Source organism: Eulemur rufifrons, chromosome 1 (assembly GCF_041146395.1).
Source record: "Eulemur rufifrons isolate Redbay chromosome 1, OSU_ERuf_1, whole genome shotgun sequence".
NCBI classification, from domain to species: Eukaryota; Metazoa; Chordata; class Mammalia; order Primates; family Lemuridae; genus Eulemur; species Eulemur rufifrons.
The window spans coordinates 48,686,412-48,708,009 of record NC_090983.1 but is presented as its reverse complement, the minus strand read 5'-3'; the positions used below and the strand labels follow the sequence as shown (position 1 = coordinate 48,708,009).

The 21,598-nt window shown below is 36.7% G+C and overlaps 1 protein-coding gene across 12 annotated transcripts in view; it reads right to left on the bottom strand.

Annotated features, from left to right (window-relative positions):
* Positions 1-824: 824 nt before the first annotated feature.
* ZNF385B (zinc finger protein 385B) overlaps positions 825-21,598 on the bottom strand; it is a 369,836-nt gene continuing 349,062 nt past the window's right edge. For 11 of the 12 annotated variants that reach the window (XM_069492682.1, XM_069492761.1, XM_069493153.1 and 8 more), the window contains 4 exons: positions 5,271-5,516; positions 4,278-4,456; positions 3,594-3,695; positions 825-2,312 (listed from right to left, as the gene is read on the bottom strand). In XM_069492682.1, the coding sequence (XP_069348783.1) occupies positions 2,094-2,312; positions 3,594-3,695; positions 4,278-4,456; positions 5,271-5,516 (746 nt within the window). In that variant the 3' untranslated portion in view covers positions 825-2,093. Of the gene's footprint in view, positions 2,313-3,593; positions 3,696-4,277; positions 4,457-5,270; positions 5,517-17,343; positions 17,440-21,598 lie in introns of all 12 variants that reach the window. The other variant, XM_069492605.1, reaches the window with a different exon arrangement.

Here is a 21,598-nt window from a genome sequence, read left to right as displayed (position 1 = left end):
AAAAATATTTTCCCTGCTACTATGTAACTATCTGAGAAGACAACAACAATGCTGGGAAGGCCACAGGTAGGCCCTCTGGTAGACTGTTCCAGTACAACCAACCCTCTAGCCATATTTGCCCCCACAGACATGTAAGTGAAGCCATCTTGGGCCCTCCAGCCCAGCCCACCTGGCAGCTGATCACTACCCAGGGAAGGCTCTTGATGCCACGGACAACAGAGGAGCAGCCGCGACAAAGCCTGCTGGGATTCCTGACCTACGAAATCCTGATATAACCCATAATAAAATGGCTATTTTTTTAACCTACTCCATTTTGAAGTAGTTTGTTAAGCAGCAATAAATCTCCAGACCAAACAGTGATGTATCGATCTTTACACTTAAAAAATAATAGAATGAGGTGAAAGAAAAGAAGGATGAGATGATTAGAGAAGGTGAAGGAAGAGGGGTGGGAAAAAATTCTCTAAAAAAATGTTTGTCCATGAATGCTGTGGATACCAAAAAAGATGAGCTAGGGATTTAGAGGAACTGCAGTGAGTTTAAAAAATCAGAGACTCACAAATTTTTCACAGGTTGCTGCTATAATTTCAGATAAACTCACAATTTTGGCCCAACTTCTTAGGGATTCAGAGAGAAAATAGCAGTAGAGTTTCACTTCAAGGAGATACTGTGAACAGTAATGAACAAACACGACAAATAAATATGCTGCAAATAAGAGCTGAAAGTGCCATGTCAGAAGCAATCTTTGTACCTACTCAAAATCTTACATCAGATGATTTCAAATTGGACATGTCTCAGAAGAAAATAACATTGAAAATGCAAACAGATTTTTATTTTTTGTACTTTTATTGAAAAGGTACATTTAAAAAAATACACAGACATTTTACCATTTACAGATTGCAGATATAGATGCTCTAAAAGAGTTCTCTCTATGTTGTTGTTTTATGCATAACTCTTGCCCCTGATATCACAAACATTCCAGTCTTGTTGATATCAGCTTAGAAAGGGGGGCACGGGAGCATGACCTGCAACATATTCAGTGAACAGAAAGACAAATTGTTCAATTACAAATGTTTTATCTTCTGTACATTATTGCATTAGGGAGCCACAAAATTATGTAGCATCATTACAAATGAAAACAGGTTAAAAATGAAGAAGATAATTATGTAGAAATACATGGATTCATTGTCTTCTTGCAGAATGCACAAGAGGTGCACAAATGTGCAATTTAGGAAGCTCTTTTTTTTTTTTTTTCTGTTTGTATACATTTGCTTAGCAACTCAAACTGGTGAGGAAGCTACAAAATAAGTTAAACAAAAATAGCAAACAGGTAGTAATTATAGCTATGTTATATGGCTTTCTATTTCGTTTAAATATCTCCAAATAAAATGTGACATAAAGAAAATACATTACTTTATCTTTTGTTCTCTTAAAGAGAAAATTCAAAGCTAATTTGCTTCCTAACATTTACACAGCAACTAAAAATGTTTAATTCAGACAAGAGATACAGATCTAGTACTACACAGGATACAACAGTACTGGGTCTAAAACAGTACACAATCCCTGTCAGCAATAGTACATCAAAAAGAAAACGCTGTGATCCGTTGGTAAGATGGTCTCCACAAGTAAGCACTTGTGTTCATCCATGCTTGTCCCACACTAGAATATGCCCAGTTGGACTCCAGAGTTATTTACAGACATCTGAGGAAGATCCTAGTTTTCAAGTCTGTCAGGAAAATATTCCAAATTGTTTCTAAGCCAGATCACACACATGGAAAAATAGAGAATAATTTTCTTTCTTTTTCTTTCTGACCAATACATTTTCAAGAAACCAAGTATCTCAGATACACAAATTGACCGGGGGAGGGGAGGGGAGGGAATAGGAGAGAAAGCCTATGCTGCTCAGATTCCTAAACTCTAGGAGCGGTCCATGAAAGCACTCTTGACTCCGGTGATTTTTCTTTGGAATTGGGGCTTGGTGGGGTAGGCTGCATTTTGGGTGGGGCACTGCAACACCAAATGCTTAAACTGCCGAATCCTTTTGGCTTTCCTTCTCCACTTTGCTACTGGCCTCAACCGTCTGGGGCTTTCAGACGTCAGTACGGGGCGAAGAGGATGGAGGCGGGAGTGGCGCGGATGGGCCCGTGCCCCGGCCTCAGCAGAGCTGGAGGAATGGCGGGAGCCTGGAAGAGCGAGGCCGACGGCCGGGGCGGCAGTGACAGCGCGGAGGACACGGCTGCCGCCGCCGCCAGTGGCGAGGACAGGAAGGCCGGGGCCAAAGGCTTCATCATGTCTTTCTGGAATGCAAGTTTTGCCTACAGGAGGGAGAAAACCAGGAATGGGGTGGAAACCTTGTTTCTGAATAACAGTTCCACAGACATCCCCTCCTAAGTAAAACACCAACATTAAGATGTCTTAAATTTAAAAAAATCTGAATAGACACTAAAGCTATTTTACGCTGCTGCTCAGCAGGGAAAAAAACCAAACATACCAAGAAGATTCCTGCTTAGGCAATGGAGCTCAGTTCAAAATTCAGACTTATCTTAAACCATGAGGTTTCTTTCTTTCTTTTTTTTTTTTTTAGACTAAGACTATGCATGGTCCTTCACTTCTTTTAGCTAACGGGCACTGAAGTTTGGTACCTGGGGTTCAGGTCATGGGGACTCATGAAGAGTCAAGAAAACAAAGTCAGTTTACACCTCTTTCACTGGCCACTTAATGAGTATTCCTTGAAAAATCACAGCTAATTCAAATTTCTATTGTTGGATATGATTGTAAATGGGCTAGAAAATCTCCATTTAAAGGAATTCCAGGGTGGAATCCTCCTGTGAAGACAGAAATCAAGCCTTCATTTCTCTATTTGCAATCAGAAGGGCACTGCGAGCTGTATTTGCTTACTGCAGGTCACGCCTGCTTGCAGCTTCAGGCGGAGGCTCTGGAGAGGTTGGAAGGTTAATCTCAGGGTCACCTCCAGCTGGACAGTCTCAGCTTCATCCACAGACTGAACACTAGACTGGGCCCAGTCCCAGTGAGATGGTGAAATGCATCCATCTGGGTATTTATACGACACCTACTGTTGGAGCCCTTAGTATTTTTTGCAAAGAAACTGAAAACAGCACATATTGAGAGCAGGTAAGACAGACTGATTACCAACATGCTTGCTAGAATGGAGAGACAGCGCAATACAAATACCACTTTACTATCTCGTACAAAAAAAAAAAAATGCAGAAAGCAGGAGGATATTAAATTAAATGGATGGATTTTTGTTTTATGAAAGCAATCCTTTCCAGACTCAACACATCCCAGGATTCCTCAGGGATCACCTGTCTTATCTTTATATGCTAAAGAAGGTAGTCTTTTGAAAAAGTCTTGGTAAAGAGTGAGGTATTAGTTCTCAAAGAGGTTCTGTTTCTCTTTTCTAAGGAAGTTTTCGTCAAGGTGTCCTACAGCAGTACGTTCGGAAACTTCTGTCTATGAGGGCTATTTTAATTCAGAATCTTTCATGACCAGAGTTCCTAGGCCATCTTTACCCACAGTGGCTGCCCAACCCTGCAAGGCCACCCCACCAAACACGTAAGCAGGTGAGGTAAACTTACTGCTAAAATACTCGGGCTCCGCTGGAGTTTGTTGTAAGGGCTGTATTTCGGCTTCAATGGTTTCCCAGCAACTCGATCTTTATGCCTTCGGCTAGAAATGTGCTGAAGAAAGTTTGATGCATTAGCTGAATCTAAACGTGAGTTTTATTCCAGATAAAATGTATGTCTAGGTAGATGGTTTCTCCATTTCCAATGCTAGGCCCATAGTTACAAGAGGGTTTGGGTTAAATTATTATGATCTCTAAGTTAAGACTTGCTTTCCTTTCAATTGTAATGCCTCTCATCTCTCGTCTGTTTTCCATAGTTCTTATCAGATTTTGCCTAGTATTACCACTGTCACTGCTGAGTCTCTCTCCCTCACCAGATTTTAAGTCCTTGGAAGACAGGCTTAACATCTCACTTACCTTACCAGAAGCTCCTGCTCAACTGCAAGCTCCAGTGACTGTTGTGCTCATTTCTCTAATACCTGGCCTGCAACCTGACTTACAGTAAGAGTAGATGCTCAAATATTTGCTACTGACTTTTTCTTCCACATAGCACCTGCATATTGTATATTGTATGCATCCTATAAAGGTTAGTAAATTTAACTGTGCACACAGTGAGAACTATTTTATAGATGAGGAGATACACGGTCAAGTGGTGACCCCAAACGACAGTGTATACTAACTCATTAGGATACATTACCTGTTTGAGTTGAATTTCTGAATTAACATGAACATCACAAATTTCACAATGAAATGTCTTATTCTGTAGTCCTGATCCCTTACTGCCATTCTGCATCTTTAATCTTGATCCAGGTCTAGGGTAGGATTTAATTGGACCAGCCCCATTACGAGCCTCAACCATGGTCTTGTGTTTAGATCCTAAGACAGAAAGAGACATAAATTAAAAAACTATTGAAGAACTACATGAAGCTCTTTGTTTTCTTATCCTTGAGAAGTTCATCTTCAGGATAGCTAAAGTTGCCAGTGTTTTTTTCATGACCATTTTAATGGTGATTTTAAATTTCACGCATTTTCATCATAAAAAATGGAAAAAAACATAAGAGCATATAATAAAGAAAATATGGAAAATATAGAGAAATATAAGAAAATAAAGATTACCTGTATTTTTACTACTCACAGGTAACCACTCTTACCATTTTAGCGCATTTCTTTTCAGGTTCTTTATTTACTAAAATTATATTTTCAAAATTGGGATCATGTTAATTAAATATCCTGAAAATTTCACACAGCAAACCATGTACATATTTTCTTATCATTATGTTTTAATGGCTGAGTAATATATTCTATCATATTGGGTTACTCTAATTTGTTCAATATTTCCCTACTGATGGACGTTTAGGTTGTTTCAATTTTTTCTCTTATAAATGTGTTGCAGTGAACATTGTGCATAAATATTTATCTACATCTCTGTCACTTCATCAAAATGAGTTTTGGAAAGTATTAGATACTTTTAAGGAAATAAAGAATAGAACAAGTTTTATCTCCAATCTGCTTTTGCCTTGCTATTTCCAAAGTCATATGATCGTACTTTTCTAAAATCAGTCCTTTAATCAAAGAAGTAGAGAAGACATCGAACAAACCTAATGTTTGAATAACAAAAGATATGGCATTCTGATGGGAAAAGTTGGGTTTTGTTATAAACATTATTTAAATTCAAAAGACAGCTGCTAACCTGTGTTGTGTGCCTCTAGCTGTGACAGGGAGTTCACAGCCACTTTGCATAGTGAACAGTAAAGTAATTTTTTGGCTTTTTCTTCTTCTGATTCAGCAGCAGTACTGGGAGCTCCATTTGTGCTCTTGGAGGGAGAAGTGGCTGCTCCGGGTGGCAGGGGTGTTGTGCCAGATTTGAGGAGAAATGAGCCACCGTCAGAGCTTGATGGCTGACTGGAGCTGTTGGCTTTTAACTTCCCTTTATCTTCTAAGAGAGACACAGAGATCTTATTGAAGCCTCATGTATCATATAAACATAGATAAATCACCATAAAGGAATTAAAACATAGAAATTTGAATCCTATATGGAGTTTTGACTGCAGCACAGATTTTAGTACAGAGAGCTTGATTTAAACAGAACTCCATGGCATCAGTTTCCATATTAGGTCACCCCACGACCATGATGACTTATGAAAAATGACTTTGTTCTCCCACTTGGAGCAGGTAACTTTCTGTCTGATATCCATGAGTTGTAAATTTTGCTATAAGGAAGTCTTTATTATGTAACAAAAGCAGCTACCCTCCAATACAGTTATATGATATGATGGTAACATGAAAGAAGTCATTAGGCCATGCTAGTTTCATTTGATTACTCATGTTTTAATTATGACAGGGATATAAAGTTAAAATTCAATTTTTACACCAAGTTAAAACTTTACTTTGGGTTATGAGATAGAAGGGAGGGAAGAAACATGGTTAATTTTGGTTATGATTAGTTAAGTTTTTCCTGCTCTTTGAAAGGCAATGCAATTTATCAAAAATATGAGATAAGGATGTCATTCATTATGCTTATTAATTACTGCCAGTCTAAATCTAAAGTTTTAAATAATGACATTAACCATAAATACAATATGAAGATTAGCCAAATCATTTAAAGACATCTTGGTAGTTTGATCATGTAGCTACTAAATGCTTGTAATCCTCAAGGCCCATGTGCAGGCTACGAGGGGTCAGAGTGACTTGAACAGAATCTAACTCATCGAAGTTCATTTGCTATTCAAGCCAGGCTCTGTTCAGTGACTCCTTTGGGAAAGAAACTAGAGCTTTGTAGGCAACAGCAAAATCCATCATGCCTTTAATCCTAGTAGAGCTGGTACTCTTAGAAAATGTCTATAGATATGCTGATTAACTCTCATTAAGAGAGAAAGGGAATTAAAACTGAGAATATATTTGCTGATTGCCTTAGCTCATTTGGAATTGTATACCATTGTCCTGAATGACCAAGAGAGAAGTCGTGACTCAGCAACAGCAATGTGTGTTTCTGTGTGTGTGTTACAGGTTTTGTATATGTCTAAACCAAAGCTTTTACGACTCATCAAAAATTATGGGAGATCATATTTCTACTAAAACATAAAGAAAAGACTAATTGATTTAGCAATCAGCAGTCAATTTCCATCCCTTTCCCTGAGTTGGATCCATCCGGGACAAGACTAGCCACAACAAGGGTGTTAGGGATTTCAGATCTAGGTGTCGTTTAGAATAAATGAACACTGAAATCCTTTCTTATCCTTAGGTTCCACATTCTATATTCCCTCTCAGCAAATGTATTAAAACTTCAGGATGACATGAAGTTTGATGGAAAAGGTCTTAGACTTTTATTAAACTGACCTCTATAGTAAGAGAGAAGGAAATAAAATCATTCTTCTCAATTGGTAATAGTACCTTTGAAGAATATTCTAGGCCAGTTTTGAAACTCTCTCATCTATAAGGATTTCTCAGATTGAATTGGCAATCCTATAGAACTCATAAAGTACCAAATAATTTAGTAATATTAATATTTGCTCCTTTGGAATTACTCAGTTTCTTGTTATGGAAACTTAAGTTATTACACACCAAAATCTTTCTTTGCTTCAAGCATTTCATAAGATATTTCATATAAATTTGACCTAAAAGAATCTGACCTGAATCAGTCATTTATTCACTCATTCTCTCTCATATTACTATTTTAATGTCCCTCATATTAATGTCCCTCATATACCCATATATTTATATAGGACTTTACAGTTTACAAGTGCTTCACTTACATTATCTTATTATCTCTCACGGAAAACTTATGAAATAGGAAAGGCTGAAAATGATGATTCCTATCTTAAAGACGAGGAAACTGAATATCATCAAAATTAAATAATGTCCCACAGATTAGAAGGGGACATAAATGAGCATAATGTTTTCTCTAACTGATCACTATGTGATACACTAATCTTTCAGCACAAAAGGAGGACTTAATATGTCATTAATAATATAAAAGCACAAAACAGTCACCCTAGATGTGAAATAGCTGTTGCTTTGTTTTACAAAGTTTTTTTTTTTTTTTTTTTTATTTTTGTTTTTAGAGATAGGGTCTCACTCTGTTCCCCAGGCTGGAGTGCAGTGGTATGATCACAGCTCACTGCAGCCTTAAACTCCTGGGCTCAAGGAGTCCTCTTACTTTAGCCTCTGAACTAGCTAGGACTACAGGCCCATGCTACCATGCCCAGCTAATTTTTAAAATTTTTTTGTAGTGGTAGGGTCTTGCTATGTTGTCCAGGCTGGTCTTGAACTCATGGTGCAGTTTAGTTTTAAAGTATGTTTGCCTTAAAAATATCTATCCTGTTACACAGTCATCTGATTCAAGTTATATTGAGAAGATATATAACATTGAATGTTTTTCTCTATATCCCTCTTTCTTTAAGAAAAACAAGTTTCCTTTTTATATCTTCTTTTCAAAAGAGGGCCAGGCGAGGTGGCTCAGGCCTGTAATCCTAGCACTCTGGGAGGCCAAGGCGGGTGGATTGTTTGAGCTCAGGAGTTCAAGACCAGCCTGAGCAAGAGCGAGACCCCACCTCTACCAAAAATAGAAGGAAAATTATATGGACAGCTAAAATTATATATAGAAATATTAGCCGGCATGGTGGCACATGTCTGTAGTCCCAGCTACCCGGGAGGCTGAGGCAGGAGGATTGCTTGAGCCCAGGAGTTTGAGGTTCCTGTGAGCTAGGCTGACACCACAGCACTCTAGCCTGGGCAACGGAGTGAGACTCTGTCTCAAAAAAAAAAAAACCAAGCAAACAACAACAACAAAAAGAGATGATTTATGCATTAACAAGTACATATTAACAACATGTTAATTGCTAATAATGTGCTAGATACTGAAGAGAACAGTAAATAAAGTAGGACTAAACTATAAGAAAGTTACAGTTTAGGAGGAGGAAATGAGATAGTCATTCAGAGACCTCTAATTTATGATAGAAACTGGTAAGAGGCATGAGAGCATAGAGCAGAAAATGATTACTTGGGAAGAAAGAGACATTTTTCATTAAGGAAGTGGCATTTTGAAGGTTTTGAAGGTCAAATTTAGATAGGCATAGAATAGAGGTGAAAAGGATTGGCAAGTGAATGCTTAGACATAGAAACATGAGGAAATAGTTAGAAATCTTGGGGTTTTCTTGGTGAATATTTAGTAGTTGAGCATACAGCTGGCAACAAATGTAATGGGAGATATTATTATAAACGTCAATTGAGCCAGAAGGCAGAGACTATCTTAAAACTATTAAAAAAATACTAAAGGCAGACATTTCTCTTTTAAAATATATTGAGAAGCATGGTGTGTTTAACATTTACATGATCTCAAATTTAGATGTTTCGATTTTTTTTCCCCCAGATAGGCCAGAGTCTTAATCTTAGAGAATATTAAGGAAATTTTGACTTTGGAAACATGTAAATGGTTTCACCATATTCAGGAAACTCTGTATTGGGATTGATACCATCTAGTCAATAAAGCAGATCCTAAAATCAGAAAAGTCATGATAAATTTATATGTTTAAATTGTGGCATTCTTTCTGGACATATAAAATTAAAACCTTCAAAGCCTTTTATTATTTCTCATCTTAATTGCTTGATTTTTTTTATCAAATCTATTACATTATTTCTCTTTCCTTACTGCCATTTTTTAAGCCTTCTTATTTTGTGTATTTGAAAGTTTAATTAATGTACTGTTTACTTCTGTTTCTTTTAATAAAGATGCATGTCATCTGGAACTTCTGGTTAATATGAATTCCATTTTCAAGTATTCCCTCACCTAATGTTAATTAGCAGGTCTTCTAACTGTCTTAATTACTTCCTGATTACTCAAACACCTTTTTTAAGGTTTTATCCTCCAGGATTTTGAAGCAAAATTTGCTTAGCTACATCAGAATTGCCCTTTGTAACAAATATCCATAATTTATGCATCCAAGTGAATTTATTTCTTCAAAATAGCCTCCTTCAGAGGTTCCACATTGATTCACTTATTTTTCAAAGCTCCAAACATTTGGAAACCTTTCTTTTTGGGACTACTTTCATGCCCAGTTGATAAACCACGTAAAGAAAATCAGTCTTCAAAATTTGTCACCCTTATTTTTTACTCCAAAAACTTTACTCAAATTAATCTACCTTATTCATCAAATTTAACATTATATTGCTCAAAAACAGCCTCAGAGGACTAATATGCTAACACCGAAGATAAAAAGAACATGCCAGAAGTTCTAAAAAGCAATTTTGAGAAACTAATACTGTTGGCATATGGAAGAATCATGTCCATATATAGGTCTTAATTTGAAAAACAATCAAAATAATATTCTACCTACAATTTAGGTCTTATATTCTTAATTAGGACTTTGGAAGCTATAATCAAATTTTTGTTATTCTATTTGTAAGCTTTACTTTTGAGTTTAATTTTAATGTAATGAGTTTATTCGTAACCAGGTTTCAGTGGTTTAATAACAGATACATATTTCATATAATAAATTTAGGCTCACTGTAGAAAATTTTAAAAATGAAGTCAGACAAAATATTTTAAAAAATTAAAATCACCCATAATTCCATCATCTAGAATAATAGTTGGTAAGCTTTCTCTATACAGCAGCAGATGACACATATATTAGGCTTTGCAGGATATACCGTCTCTGTTGTAACTACTCAATTCTGCTTTGTAGCAGGAAAGCAGCCACTGAAATGGCCCTGATCCAATAAGACTCTATTTACAAAAATAGGTGGCAGGCAAGAGTTAGCCCATAGGCAGTAGTTTGCCGATCCTTGATCTAGCCTGATTATGTTTTGGTATACATTGCTCCATACTATTTTTTACACAATAGTATGTAGGAATATACAAAAACGTATTATTGCATAACTAACATTTCTCACTTAGGAATAAATCAAGAACAGCTTTACATGTCAATAAATGTAGAATTGGATTGTGATTTATAACACCGAATGATATTTGCTTATATGGATATACTATATTCAAATAGTCTTTTGATATTTGGGCTATTTTTGGCTTGCACTTTTATTAATATTAAAAGGATACTGAATGGAGTTTCTGTTGCCTCCATGAATGACACAACTGAGAACTGACAGCAGTTGGTATTAAGCATTGCAGAATGCTAGAGAAAAGTCCCCCAGGAACCCCCAGACACATTTCTGTAAAATTTATATGAGGTAGTAGAACTGCTACTAATACCCTATCACCCACCTGTCCAGTCTATGTAAGAATAGTCCGAGGATTGGACAACTCACTGGAGCCATGATTTTTGGCCTGGTTGGGAACTTCTAAATCCAGCCAAATAAGTAAAGCTAGAAGTGCATGTGAGAAGGGGATACTGGCATTTTATTTCCCAGTCAGACCACAGCAGGTCTTGGTGATGCACCCCTCCTACCAAGTGAAATAGGGGAAAGGAAGGTTGGAGAGAGATGGGGCTGGACCAAGAAAGGTTGGAAATAGAAGAATCTGTAATCTCAATTTGGCATGTCAAAGTTGAATAAGTTTTCTTTGGGCCAACAGGACACTTTGAAAGGTGGCCAGACTTGAACCATATTGTTACACCCAGCACAAGAAGGCTGATCACCAGGACCCTGGCAGCAGAGGCTGAGAAGTGGACCTCCATTGGCAGGAGGTGAGGAAGGGTTGGAAGAGGTCAGGGAACCAACCTCATGAAGATTTCACACATGGTCCCTGAGAGAGACAGATAGCATCTGGACACTTGCCATGCAGAAGACAACCGTGATTGTCATCAAGTATAAAAACATTTGCCCTTCTTTCTCCTCTAATTCCTCCTCCTATCCCTAACAACAGAAAGGGCAAGAGTCAGAAAGCATGGGACAGGGAAGAAAGAAAGAGCAGACTATGCCCCTTTCCATGGTTCAGCCTGAGCCAGAAGGAAGAGAGTATTGAATTGGATAAGAGCCTAAAGTTTCAAATAAAGCCACACATTCTGATATCTGACAATGTCTCTGAGGAATGAGAAAGGGAGATTCAATAGAGTATACAATTATGTGCTGCATAATGACGTTTTGGTCAACAGTGAACCACATATGTGATGGTGGTCCCATGTGATTACAATGGAGCTAAAAAATTACTATCAGTGACATTGTAGTCATCATGACATAGTGCAACACATTACTCACTATTTGTGGTGATGCTGGTGTAAACAAACCTACTGCGCTTCCAGTTATATAAAAGTCTAGCAATACAATTATGTATAGTACATAATATAATACTTGGTAATGATAATAAATGACTATGCTACTGGTTTATGTATTTACTATACTATACTTTTAATCATTATTTTAGAATGTACTCCTTCCACTTATAAAAAAGAAGTAAACTGCAAAACAGCCTTAGGTAGGTCCTTCAGGAGGTATTTCAGAAGACACTGTTATCATAGGAGATGACAGCTCCACCTAGGAATTATGTGCCTAAAGACCTTCCAGTGAGTTAAGACGTGGAAGTGGAAGACTGAGATATTGATGATCCTGATCCTGTGTAGCCCTAGGCTAATGTGTGTGTTTGTGTCATTGTTTAAAAAAAAATAAATAAATAAAAAATTTAAAAATAGAAAAAAGCTTATACAATAAGGATATAAAGAAAAATATTTTTGTACAATTGTATAATGTGTGTATGTTTTAAGCTAAGTGTTATAAAAAAGTCAAAAGTTTAAAAAATGTAAGTGTGTAAAGTAAAAATGTTATGGTAAGCCAAGGTTAACTGATTACTGAAGAAAGAAAAAAATTTTTTATAAAATTAGTATCACCTTAGTGTACAGTGTTTATAAAGACTACAGCAGTGTACAGTAATGTCCTAGGCCTTCACATTCACTCACCACTCGCTGACTTACCCAGAGCAACTTCCAGTCCTACAGGCTCCATTCATGGAGCAATACAGTGCCCTATGTAGGTGTACCATTTTAAAAATCTTCTATATTGCATTTTTATTATAACTTTTCTATGTTTAGATATGTTTAGATACAAAAATAATTAGCATAGTGTTACAATTGCCTATAGTATTCAGTACAGTAACATGCTGTACAGGTTGGTAGCCTAGGAGCAATAGGCTATACCACATAGCCTAGGTGTGTAGTAGACTATACCATCTAGGTTTGTGTAAGTACTGTGCACTCTACAATATTTGCACAATGACAGAATCACCTAACAACACATTTCTCAAAACCTATCCCAGTTTTTAAGCAATGCATGACGGTATAGGCAATCATGTTTTTACCTCATTGAATTCATACATTCAATAAACAAGTTATATAAATAATATTGTATGCAGATATCTCTGTAAACTTGTCTGATAATTTCCTTAGGGCATAAACTTTGAAGAGGAATTGCTGGGACAAAGAACATGTGCATTTTTGAGCTTCTATACACATTGCCCATTGCCCTTCCAGAATAATCATACAAATTAACACTCTCAGGAGCTTCATAAGAGATTGCTGGCTTCCCTGTACCTTAACCAACCTAATTACCCATTGTCTTTACCAATCCAACAGATGAAATACAGGTACCTCATTGTTAATTTGATTTGCATTTCTTTTATTACTAAAGCAGATGAATGTCTTTTCATAAGATTAATGATGGTTTGTATTTCAAAGTAATTAAAAAATTCTTATCTATTCTGAAAGGAAACAAAAATATCGAACTAATTGCAGTTTTGAGAATTAAAAAATTCTACACTAAGAAACCTTTATAATAATAATAAACTTCTTTTTAGAGAAAACTAGTGATGTTAAGTTGGTTGGGGCATGGTTCTTGAAAGCTGAAATCAGAGGTGCAGTCATTGTTAGGGAAATTTGCTTAGCCTGATGGCTGCTCCAGACAATTGTATCTTACGGTAATGTTAAAAACAACAATAATAATCACAAATCAATAGCTAACACTAACTGGGTACTCACTATAGATCAAGCACTGTATATATATATCTCTCATTTTTTTCACACACTCTAATAAGATAAACTGTTACTATGTATACCTATTAATTTCTTTTTTATTTATTTTTATTGAGGTATAATATATACTGTACATAAATTTTAATAAATTTTTACATATTTATACACTCATGAAAACACAGCACATATGAAGATATAGAATGTTTCTGCCACCCCAGAAGGCTCCCTTGAACTCCCACTAGCTGATAGTGCCTCCCAAAGGTAGCCACCTCTATCAGCTTAGATCAGTTTTACCTGTTTTTGAGCTTCATATATGTGGGATCACACAATATATGTTCCTTTGTGTCTGGCTTCTTTCTCTCAACATTATGTCTATAAGATTCATCCACGCTGTTACATATGGAAGTTTTTTTCCCCCCATTTCTGGGTAGTATTCCATTGTATGAATATGCCTCAATTTATTTCTCTATTTTGCTATTGAACATTTGAAATGTTTTCAGTTCTTGGCCATTTTGAATAATGCTACTATAGACATTCTTATAAGTGTTTGTTGGTAGACATAAATACTCATTTATGTTAAATATATATACACAGCAGAATTGGCTGGGCCACAAGATATTCATATACCTGGCTTTAGTAGATTCTGAAAACAGTTGTCCAAAATCATTGTACCAGTTTATATTCCTATCAGCAATGTATGAAAATTTCAATTGTTCCAGATCCTGTCTAACACATAGTATCAGTGTTGTTGAATAAAGGTGAGTAGATGGTAACATCTTTATATTAATATATCTAAGTTACATAAGGCCATAGGAAACAGAGCACATTATGGGAAAAATTTGCTGAGAACCAGATAAATTAGTCTGCTTTAATACTGTTTCCTCAGTGGTTGTATAGACCATTCAGGGAATGGTATTAAGGAGACTAGAATATGCCACCCCTAAATATGCCTCTTTAGTACAAGGATTATTTTGAGAAACAGCAGCCACAGGAGAAGCTCTGAAAACAGTTAATAGTTATGAGAGATAAGCTCAGACAATGAGGTCTAGGTTATGAATTCTATTTTATACTCAAGACCATGGGTTTCTAAATCCATACCATTTAGCACTGTGGACTGAAAAATGGTGGACCAGTCTTCACAAGCAAATCACTATAACTATACAATCCAAGCTCAACACCCCGGGCCCTGAAGCAATGATTTTAATTTTTAATTTGCAGGGGGTGATATTATTATCTATTTGCATATTTTTATCATTATTATTTTAAAAGACTAAAATTTAAGGTAGAGTTTTAATATGTGTATTTTGCTTTCAATGAAAATGTAATGCTTATTGTGTAGTCATTTACCATTTGTCAAAAAGAATCTTTGAAAAACCATGAAACTTACTCATTGATACCTACTGATGTCTTTCCTAGATAAGATTTCCAGAATAGAAAAGGAGCCCCAAAACTTGATACCAAGGCCACAATTTTAATATTACAGAATCATACTTTGTTGCTTTCTGAGGTTACTGAAGAATACTGCTTGTCAATTAATGCAATTAATTTTTCCTTTTATAATTAATATTGCACTAAAAACAACTAAACAGAAGCATGCAGTGAAAAGAAAAGTCATATTCTTTCCTGTATTCACAGGCACCTTGTCCAATATCTCTTTATTATTCCAAAAAACAAAGCAATGCCCATATTGCTGCTTAGCACTCATTAAACCAAGTTAGCTCACTTTGATAAGGAATTCTGAAATCATTCTCTTCTGCTTTATCTTCCCACTTTCTAAATAATAAGAAATTAATGGGTGTCAGTCAGAGGACCTACTTTCTTCCACTTGTGCAGTCTTGTGAAAAATGAAGCTGAAAAGCCCATGGGGCTCTGCACCAGACAAAAAGAAAAACAAACAAACTACAAACCTGTATGTATGTAAACTGGTGTGCTGCAGAAGACTCCTTAAGCCTTTACCTTGTTTTTTTCCTCCTTACCTACACATTTGACACAGTACAAGTGATAGAAATCACCAACTGATGACAGATATTTTAAAGTTTAAAGTAGAATTCCATTAAGATAGTTAATAGATTTGCAAAAAAAAAAAAATTAATAAAGACACAGCAGCACACAAGCTGCAAGATGAACAAGTCAATTCAGCACTTTGTAGTTCTTTGTTTAACAAAATGTTATAAGAAATGTACAGATACCAGAGCATCATCACTATATTGTTGGATGTACAAAGAAAGGGGTATTCATTTGTAGTATAAAAGGCCTGCACTCAGATAAAGGAGCAGGAAGAAAAGGCCAATATTGTAGATAATGATCAAATACAGTAGTCGATTTGCCTCACTTTATTTTTTAGATGGTTTCCTGAAAGGTTATGTGCAGAAAGATCTTGGAAAATATAGTAATAATTTGAATGCACTATTTAAAAGGTTTTCTTTTTTTTGGAAACCAGAGCTTTCTTGGCAATGCAATAGTCACATACATTTTAAAATTCTGTAATCATATAGATTAGATTTGCTTAAATTAGGAAAATATAAAATGAAAAGTTACCTACCTGGAGAAGAGGTCAATAAATGAAAGAAATGGGGGGGGGAAGAGATTATATAAAGGGAATATATGTATCAGTCAGCTTCCCCTTGGAAGCTTTAGCCTTCGTAAGTTCCCTACCAATACTCCAAATCTGTCATTAGCAAATGTCTCATCTCCTATTTCTTAGAGAAATGGGGAAACTGGATGAGATTATCCTTGATGTTACAATTTCTTCCATCTGTACCTATTTTCTTCATATCTCTGAGGAAAATGTATATGCTTTCACTTGGCCTCTCTCTTTTAAATCTTTCTTTCCTATTGTAGCTTGAACTGCTTTCTTTCTATTAGATTATTTCTGTCTACAAAATGCTGAAACCTCCATGTTCCAAAAGTCATTTCCTGACTTGGTTCATTCCTGGAGCTTCCCCTCAACCTCCTTCTGCCTTCTCTCGGGTGCTGAACAGGAAGTGAGCATGTGAAGTGGGCTTTTCTGCTCCTTCTTCCTGTTGATCCTTATCTTCCTGCCAAAGCCAACAGTCTCTCCTCAGTCTTCTCTTGCATTGGGCACAAATTTCTTCTTGGAACTTTTTCCCATAATATCCACAACACTTTTCCCCATTGATGGCTATAACACTTCCCTTTCCAGATTCTCTTCAGCTTCTACAATGGCTCATTCTAGGTCCCCTTCATGAGCTTCTATTTTGTCTTCCTTTAAGTGTTGGCATTCCTCAAGGTCACACATTTGTCCTTCTCTTGGGCATTATATTATCTAATTACTTCAGTGACCTCCTCTACCACATTGACATAGATTCCTAAATCCACAGGTGAATTCTCTACCTTTCTCTCCAGTTGAAGACCCCTTTTCCTCTGATAGCCTGTAGGATATCTCTTTCTAGACGTTCATAGATATTTCCAAGTAGTCCTCAAATCAATTAATGGCATTACCAGTTAGTTATATGTTAACTGTCAGTGATGACTCTTGAATTCTTCCCTGTTTATCTTCTTCATTTAAGTGACTACTGAAGTTTATTGATAGCATCTTCTAACTATCTCTTCTATCAGCCTTATTCACCCTTTCATTGAGCAGACATGCATTCAGCATCTGCTTTGTGCCACTGCCTCATTTCAGGCCCTCATCTATTCTCTCTGAATCATCATAAACTTCTTTACTTATCTTGCTACTTCTAGACTCTGAGCCTGCCTCCTCCCTCCTTCCCTGCTCTATGCTCTCGTATTCCTCTTCACATAATTATATTATGATCTTACATTAATTATAATTATTTATTCACACTTCAAAATGATTACCAAGATAGAGACAGTCTTGAGTCCTGGAACCATGTCTTAATTTATCTTCATGGCCAGTGTACAGAAAACCATAGGTGTCCAATAATTTTGTTGAAATAAGGAATGTCCAATTGAAGGCAGTGCTCTCTAACCTCACAAGCAAAAATACAAGAAAAATTCACTGCTAATAGCTGAATCTTAACTAGTGAGACAAATATACATAGAACAGACACTTAAATGCATTTCAGCTGTTGATTAGGTAAATTACTCTTATTGTTGCCAAGGCTATATATTTGCAATAAATATTTAATGTCAGTTGAGGTTGAAACGATTCTCTTCAGAATGGATCTCCTTGAAATGTACTAGGACAGAGTCATAACAAGAAACACTTTCCTTTGTGCCAGGTCCAATATTTTGATGTTTGATAAAATGAACAAATCTGTGGATTTCATTATCTCCTTTATTAGGATTCCTATACAAAACTTACATATAGGCAAGCAATGTACATCTGAGAAAGATACAGCTAAGGCATGTACCACTAATAGAAAATCTAAAGCACATGTGAAAACAAAATGTTGCCATTCCTCTTTGCAATTAAACTGGTGTTCTGTTTTTTGGCAAGGTTTCTCATAGAACTATAGGGTATTCTGTTTGGAGATTCATCAGAAGTTTCTAGTACAACAACCCATCTCTGCAATACTCTACAGAGTCACCATTAAATTACACCATGCTATATTCGTTTGAGTTATCAACAATTACATGGTTGATATATTTATGTAATAATGCACTTTAAGAAATTCCAAGTGTTATGTCCTGTGGCATTATTTAATTTTCCCTGCCCTTTAGGTAATAGATGACCTTCACTGAAGGTGTCATAATGAAGGCTTTATGCATTAGTAATGACACTACTTCTGACTAAATCCCCAAGGCACATAACTTTACACCAGGTGGCCTGAGACTGACTCATATACTGGAAGTCCTTTAGTCACCCATTTATGTTTCCAACTAGATGCCTCATTTAGACTTGGTCTAACTCCAAGTGTCCCCAAAGGTTACCCAGACTGGTATTGTATAGGCTGGTTTATCTCACAACACCTACTAGTTAGCTGACTTGCTTTCTTAGTCATAGGATTTCCTGTGGGAAAATGATTTCAATGCCCCACTCAAGGGTGAACTGCTAGACTACTTTTGGAAACAGAAAAAGTTTTCTATATGGCTTATGCCATTTTGCAGATGTGGAAAACAAATTAGAGTACTTAAGTCATGAGCCCAAAAACACCAAGTAGCCAAGGACAGACGTGGAAATTAAAGCTAGTTTTTGAAATTCTCCAAGCACTAAAACATTACACACTAGGCCAATCCAATGCTGTCGGGGCCTTAACATCCAGCGCCACGTCACCATGCCTCCAGCTAAACTCCAGAAACCCTGTCTCTTCAAGCATGGTTGATGACTGTGAAGCTTGCTAATTCCTAATTAACTAAGTTTATGTCTAATTTTCATATCTTGGCTTTTAGACTAATCCTGAAAGCAGGGAAAATTGTCTATAAATTAAAGTGACTCTTCTCTGAATCAGAATCTGCATATTCTTATTTAAAAAACCAAAAAGCTTATTCATTTTAAGTAACTTAGGACCCATGACAATGAAGTAACTAATTTTTAAGTCCCAAACTGGCCCTGTGCTGTACTCACGTCTGCCAGGCTACAGTCCTAACTCAGGACGTTGTTGCTCTTTCCATTTGAAAGCCCATGTCAATCAGGTTCTGGCCATTGGTTCTGGCCTGCAGCGATTTTATACTTCAATAAAATGTCAGCCATCGCCCTCCTTGTCTGAGCACCACATGACAAATGCCCCGTTGTCCCTTGTGCCACTTTGTTGGGGAGCAGACGCTGCCAGTCTCACACACTCAGATAAAACAGTGGCATCTCCAAATATCTCCACGTTGAAAGCTGGCGGCCTACCCTCACCGTATCAGTGAACTGGCACTGATACTGGTGAACCTGTCAGCTTTTCTGAGTGAGCATAAAAGAGGGCTTGTTTGCCAGAGTTTGAATCTAATGAACAGCTTTCTCTTAGTCTGCGTGGTTTTCCAGACATTTGACTTGTACAATAGAGAAATCATATTTCAACTTCTTTGGGTTGAAAAATTGCCCCTTTTGCGATGTGTCACCAAGAGATGTGAAACAGTTATTTCTGAGGCAGCTTTATTATGGAAAATAGAATAAGAAACTCGTGTCACTCAAATCAAGTCCCACAGGGAATAGGTCCAGTGGAGATTCAAAAGCCAGGAATAAGATTAAAAACTAATTTTCTAAGTGAAATGAGGAACAGGTTCTTTTTCTTCTAAATGAATGTCTCGTTACAGAGGAAAGATAGATTCACAAGGTACAAGGAAAACATTTGAATTCAGCTCCTTCCACTCTAGATGCAGGGATCAGAAAAGGGTTTTAGCTTTGATAATTCAGGCAGGGGGAGGTGCACACTAACAATGGAGAGGTCAGCCTGAGAGCTAGTGAGGAAACTGAGTCTTTCTTCATCTAGTCAGGGCAAAAAAATTACTGTTAGGAAAGAAGCTTTTGGCCTCAGGCTGCTTCAGGGAGGCAGATACCAAGCCTTCACTCTTTATGGACCTAACTAGGGGCCTGCTCTAAAGAGACTATGCAGACGTGCAAGGGCTGACTGCCCATGCATAAGAAAGCTTCTAATCCTTTAAAAACATATTGTTAAAAGCCAATCCTACTTTTTTTCACATTTCTAATCTAACATTTATACCTAAATTCAATCTGCAGCAGCTTATTATGAAATTGTCAAAGCCAGCTTTATATCTAAGATCTATAGGTTGCAGGAGAAAGACTGTTGACCATAGAAAGTCTCCTTTAAAAAGTGACATTATTTGAAGAGGCCTGGGTACTCAAAGTAGTTTATCTGGGGTTTTGCATCCTGCTAGCCGGGCCTCTTAGGAATATTGCTACCTGGAGACTTATAACTGTGTGACTGTGACCATGATAGCATTGGGCAAGAAATAGACACGAAATTGCATTGCAAACTGTGAACAACACAACTGTAATACAAAATAAATGGCTAAGAGTTTCTTTCCCATCCTACCTGTGCCCTGTGATATACAAACTTCATCAAGATATAAGAAATTGTTATAAAAGTAACATAGCATATGGAGAATAGAGAAAAGAACCCATAATCCTGTCACACTAAACAGGAGTTTTAACCTGGGCTCTGTGGACTTCCAAGGGGCTGATGAATTCAAGGGCTCCAAGAACTTGGATGGCAAAAAACATCTTTTTAAAAATTGATCTCAATTGAAATTTAGAATTTTCTTCAATTATAAATGAAGGCAACAAACTATAGCAGTCCTAGTGGTACCTGTAATTTTGTCATGAATACAAATCAGATATACTCATCAGACATCGCAGTTGTCATAGAATGCTTGAAATATTGTTTATGCTCATCACCACTTCAAAATTATGATAGATATTAGAACCACTGCTAGACCTTATTTAATGCATTATTGGCATATTACTATATCATAACAAAAACTGACAATTGTATTTCAATATAATTGGTTTTCTTTGTATTTTATATTTTATAGATTTAAAAACACCTGGTCTGAGACCAGGCTTCACTAGTCAGTCACAGGAATTGATGGCATGAAAAGAGATTAAGAACCTCTGTGTTTATGGCCATCATTTCATTCTGCCTTCATTTCTGTCCTTGCCCATCATTTCAACCACTCTCTTACCAACATCCTAAATTCCCTTCCTTGTCCCCATGTGTCCTTCATTGCCTGAGTTATTTAAATAGGTATGCTTTCCCATCTCAGGTCCTGTGAAGTACTGGTCTCTCTGATGAGAATCCTCTTCTCCCCCACCCCTAAACCAGGACCTCTGTTTGCCTGGCTAACTTCTCATCTGCAGGCACAGAGAACTTAAATCCCCTGCCCAGGCCTTCTCTCCTTCCCAGAGGAGGTCAATGTCATCAAGCTTGTCATCACTTGCTCAGTACCTATCCTTCCAGACAATATGCTGTCATGAAGACAGGACCCAATGTGTCTGATTCACCATCATATACCCAGTGCCTGGCATGATGCTGAGTATTCAGTAGGGGCTCAATAAATAGATGGAAATCCATGCATAAATAAATCATTTTGTAATTTTTGATTTAATATATTTTGAAACTTTTTAATTTATTACTTGATTTTCCCATGTTGCTACTTTTATTGACTTTAAAGCTGCATAATACAAGTATTTTACTTAAGTAATTCCCCTAGTACTAATGATCTTGTTTCCATTTTT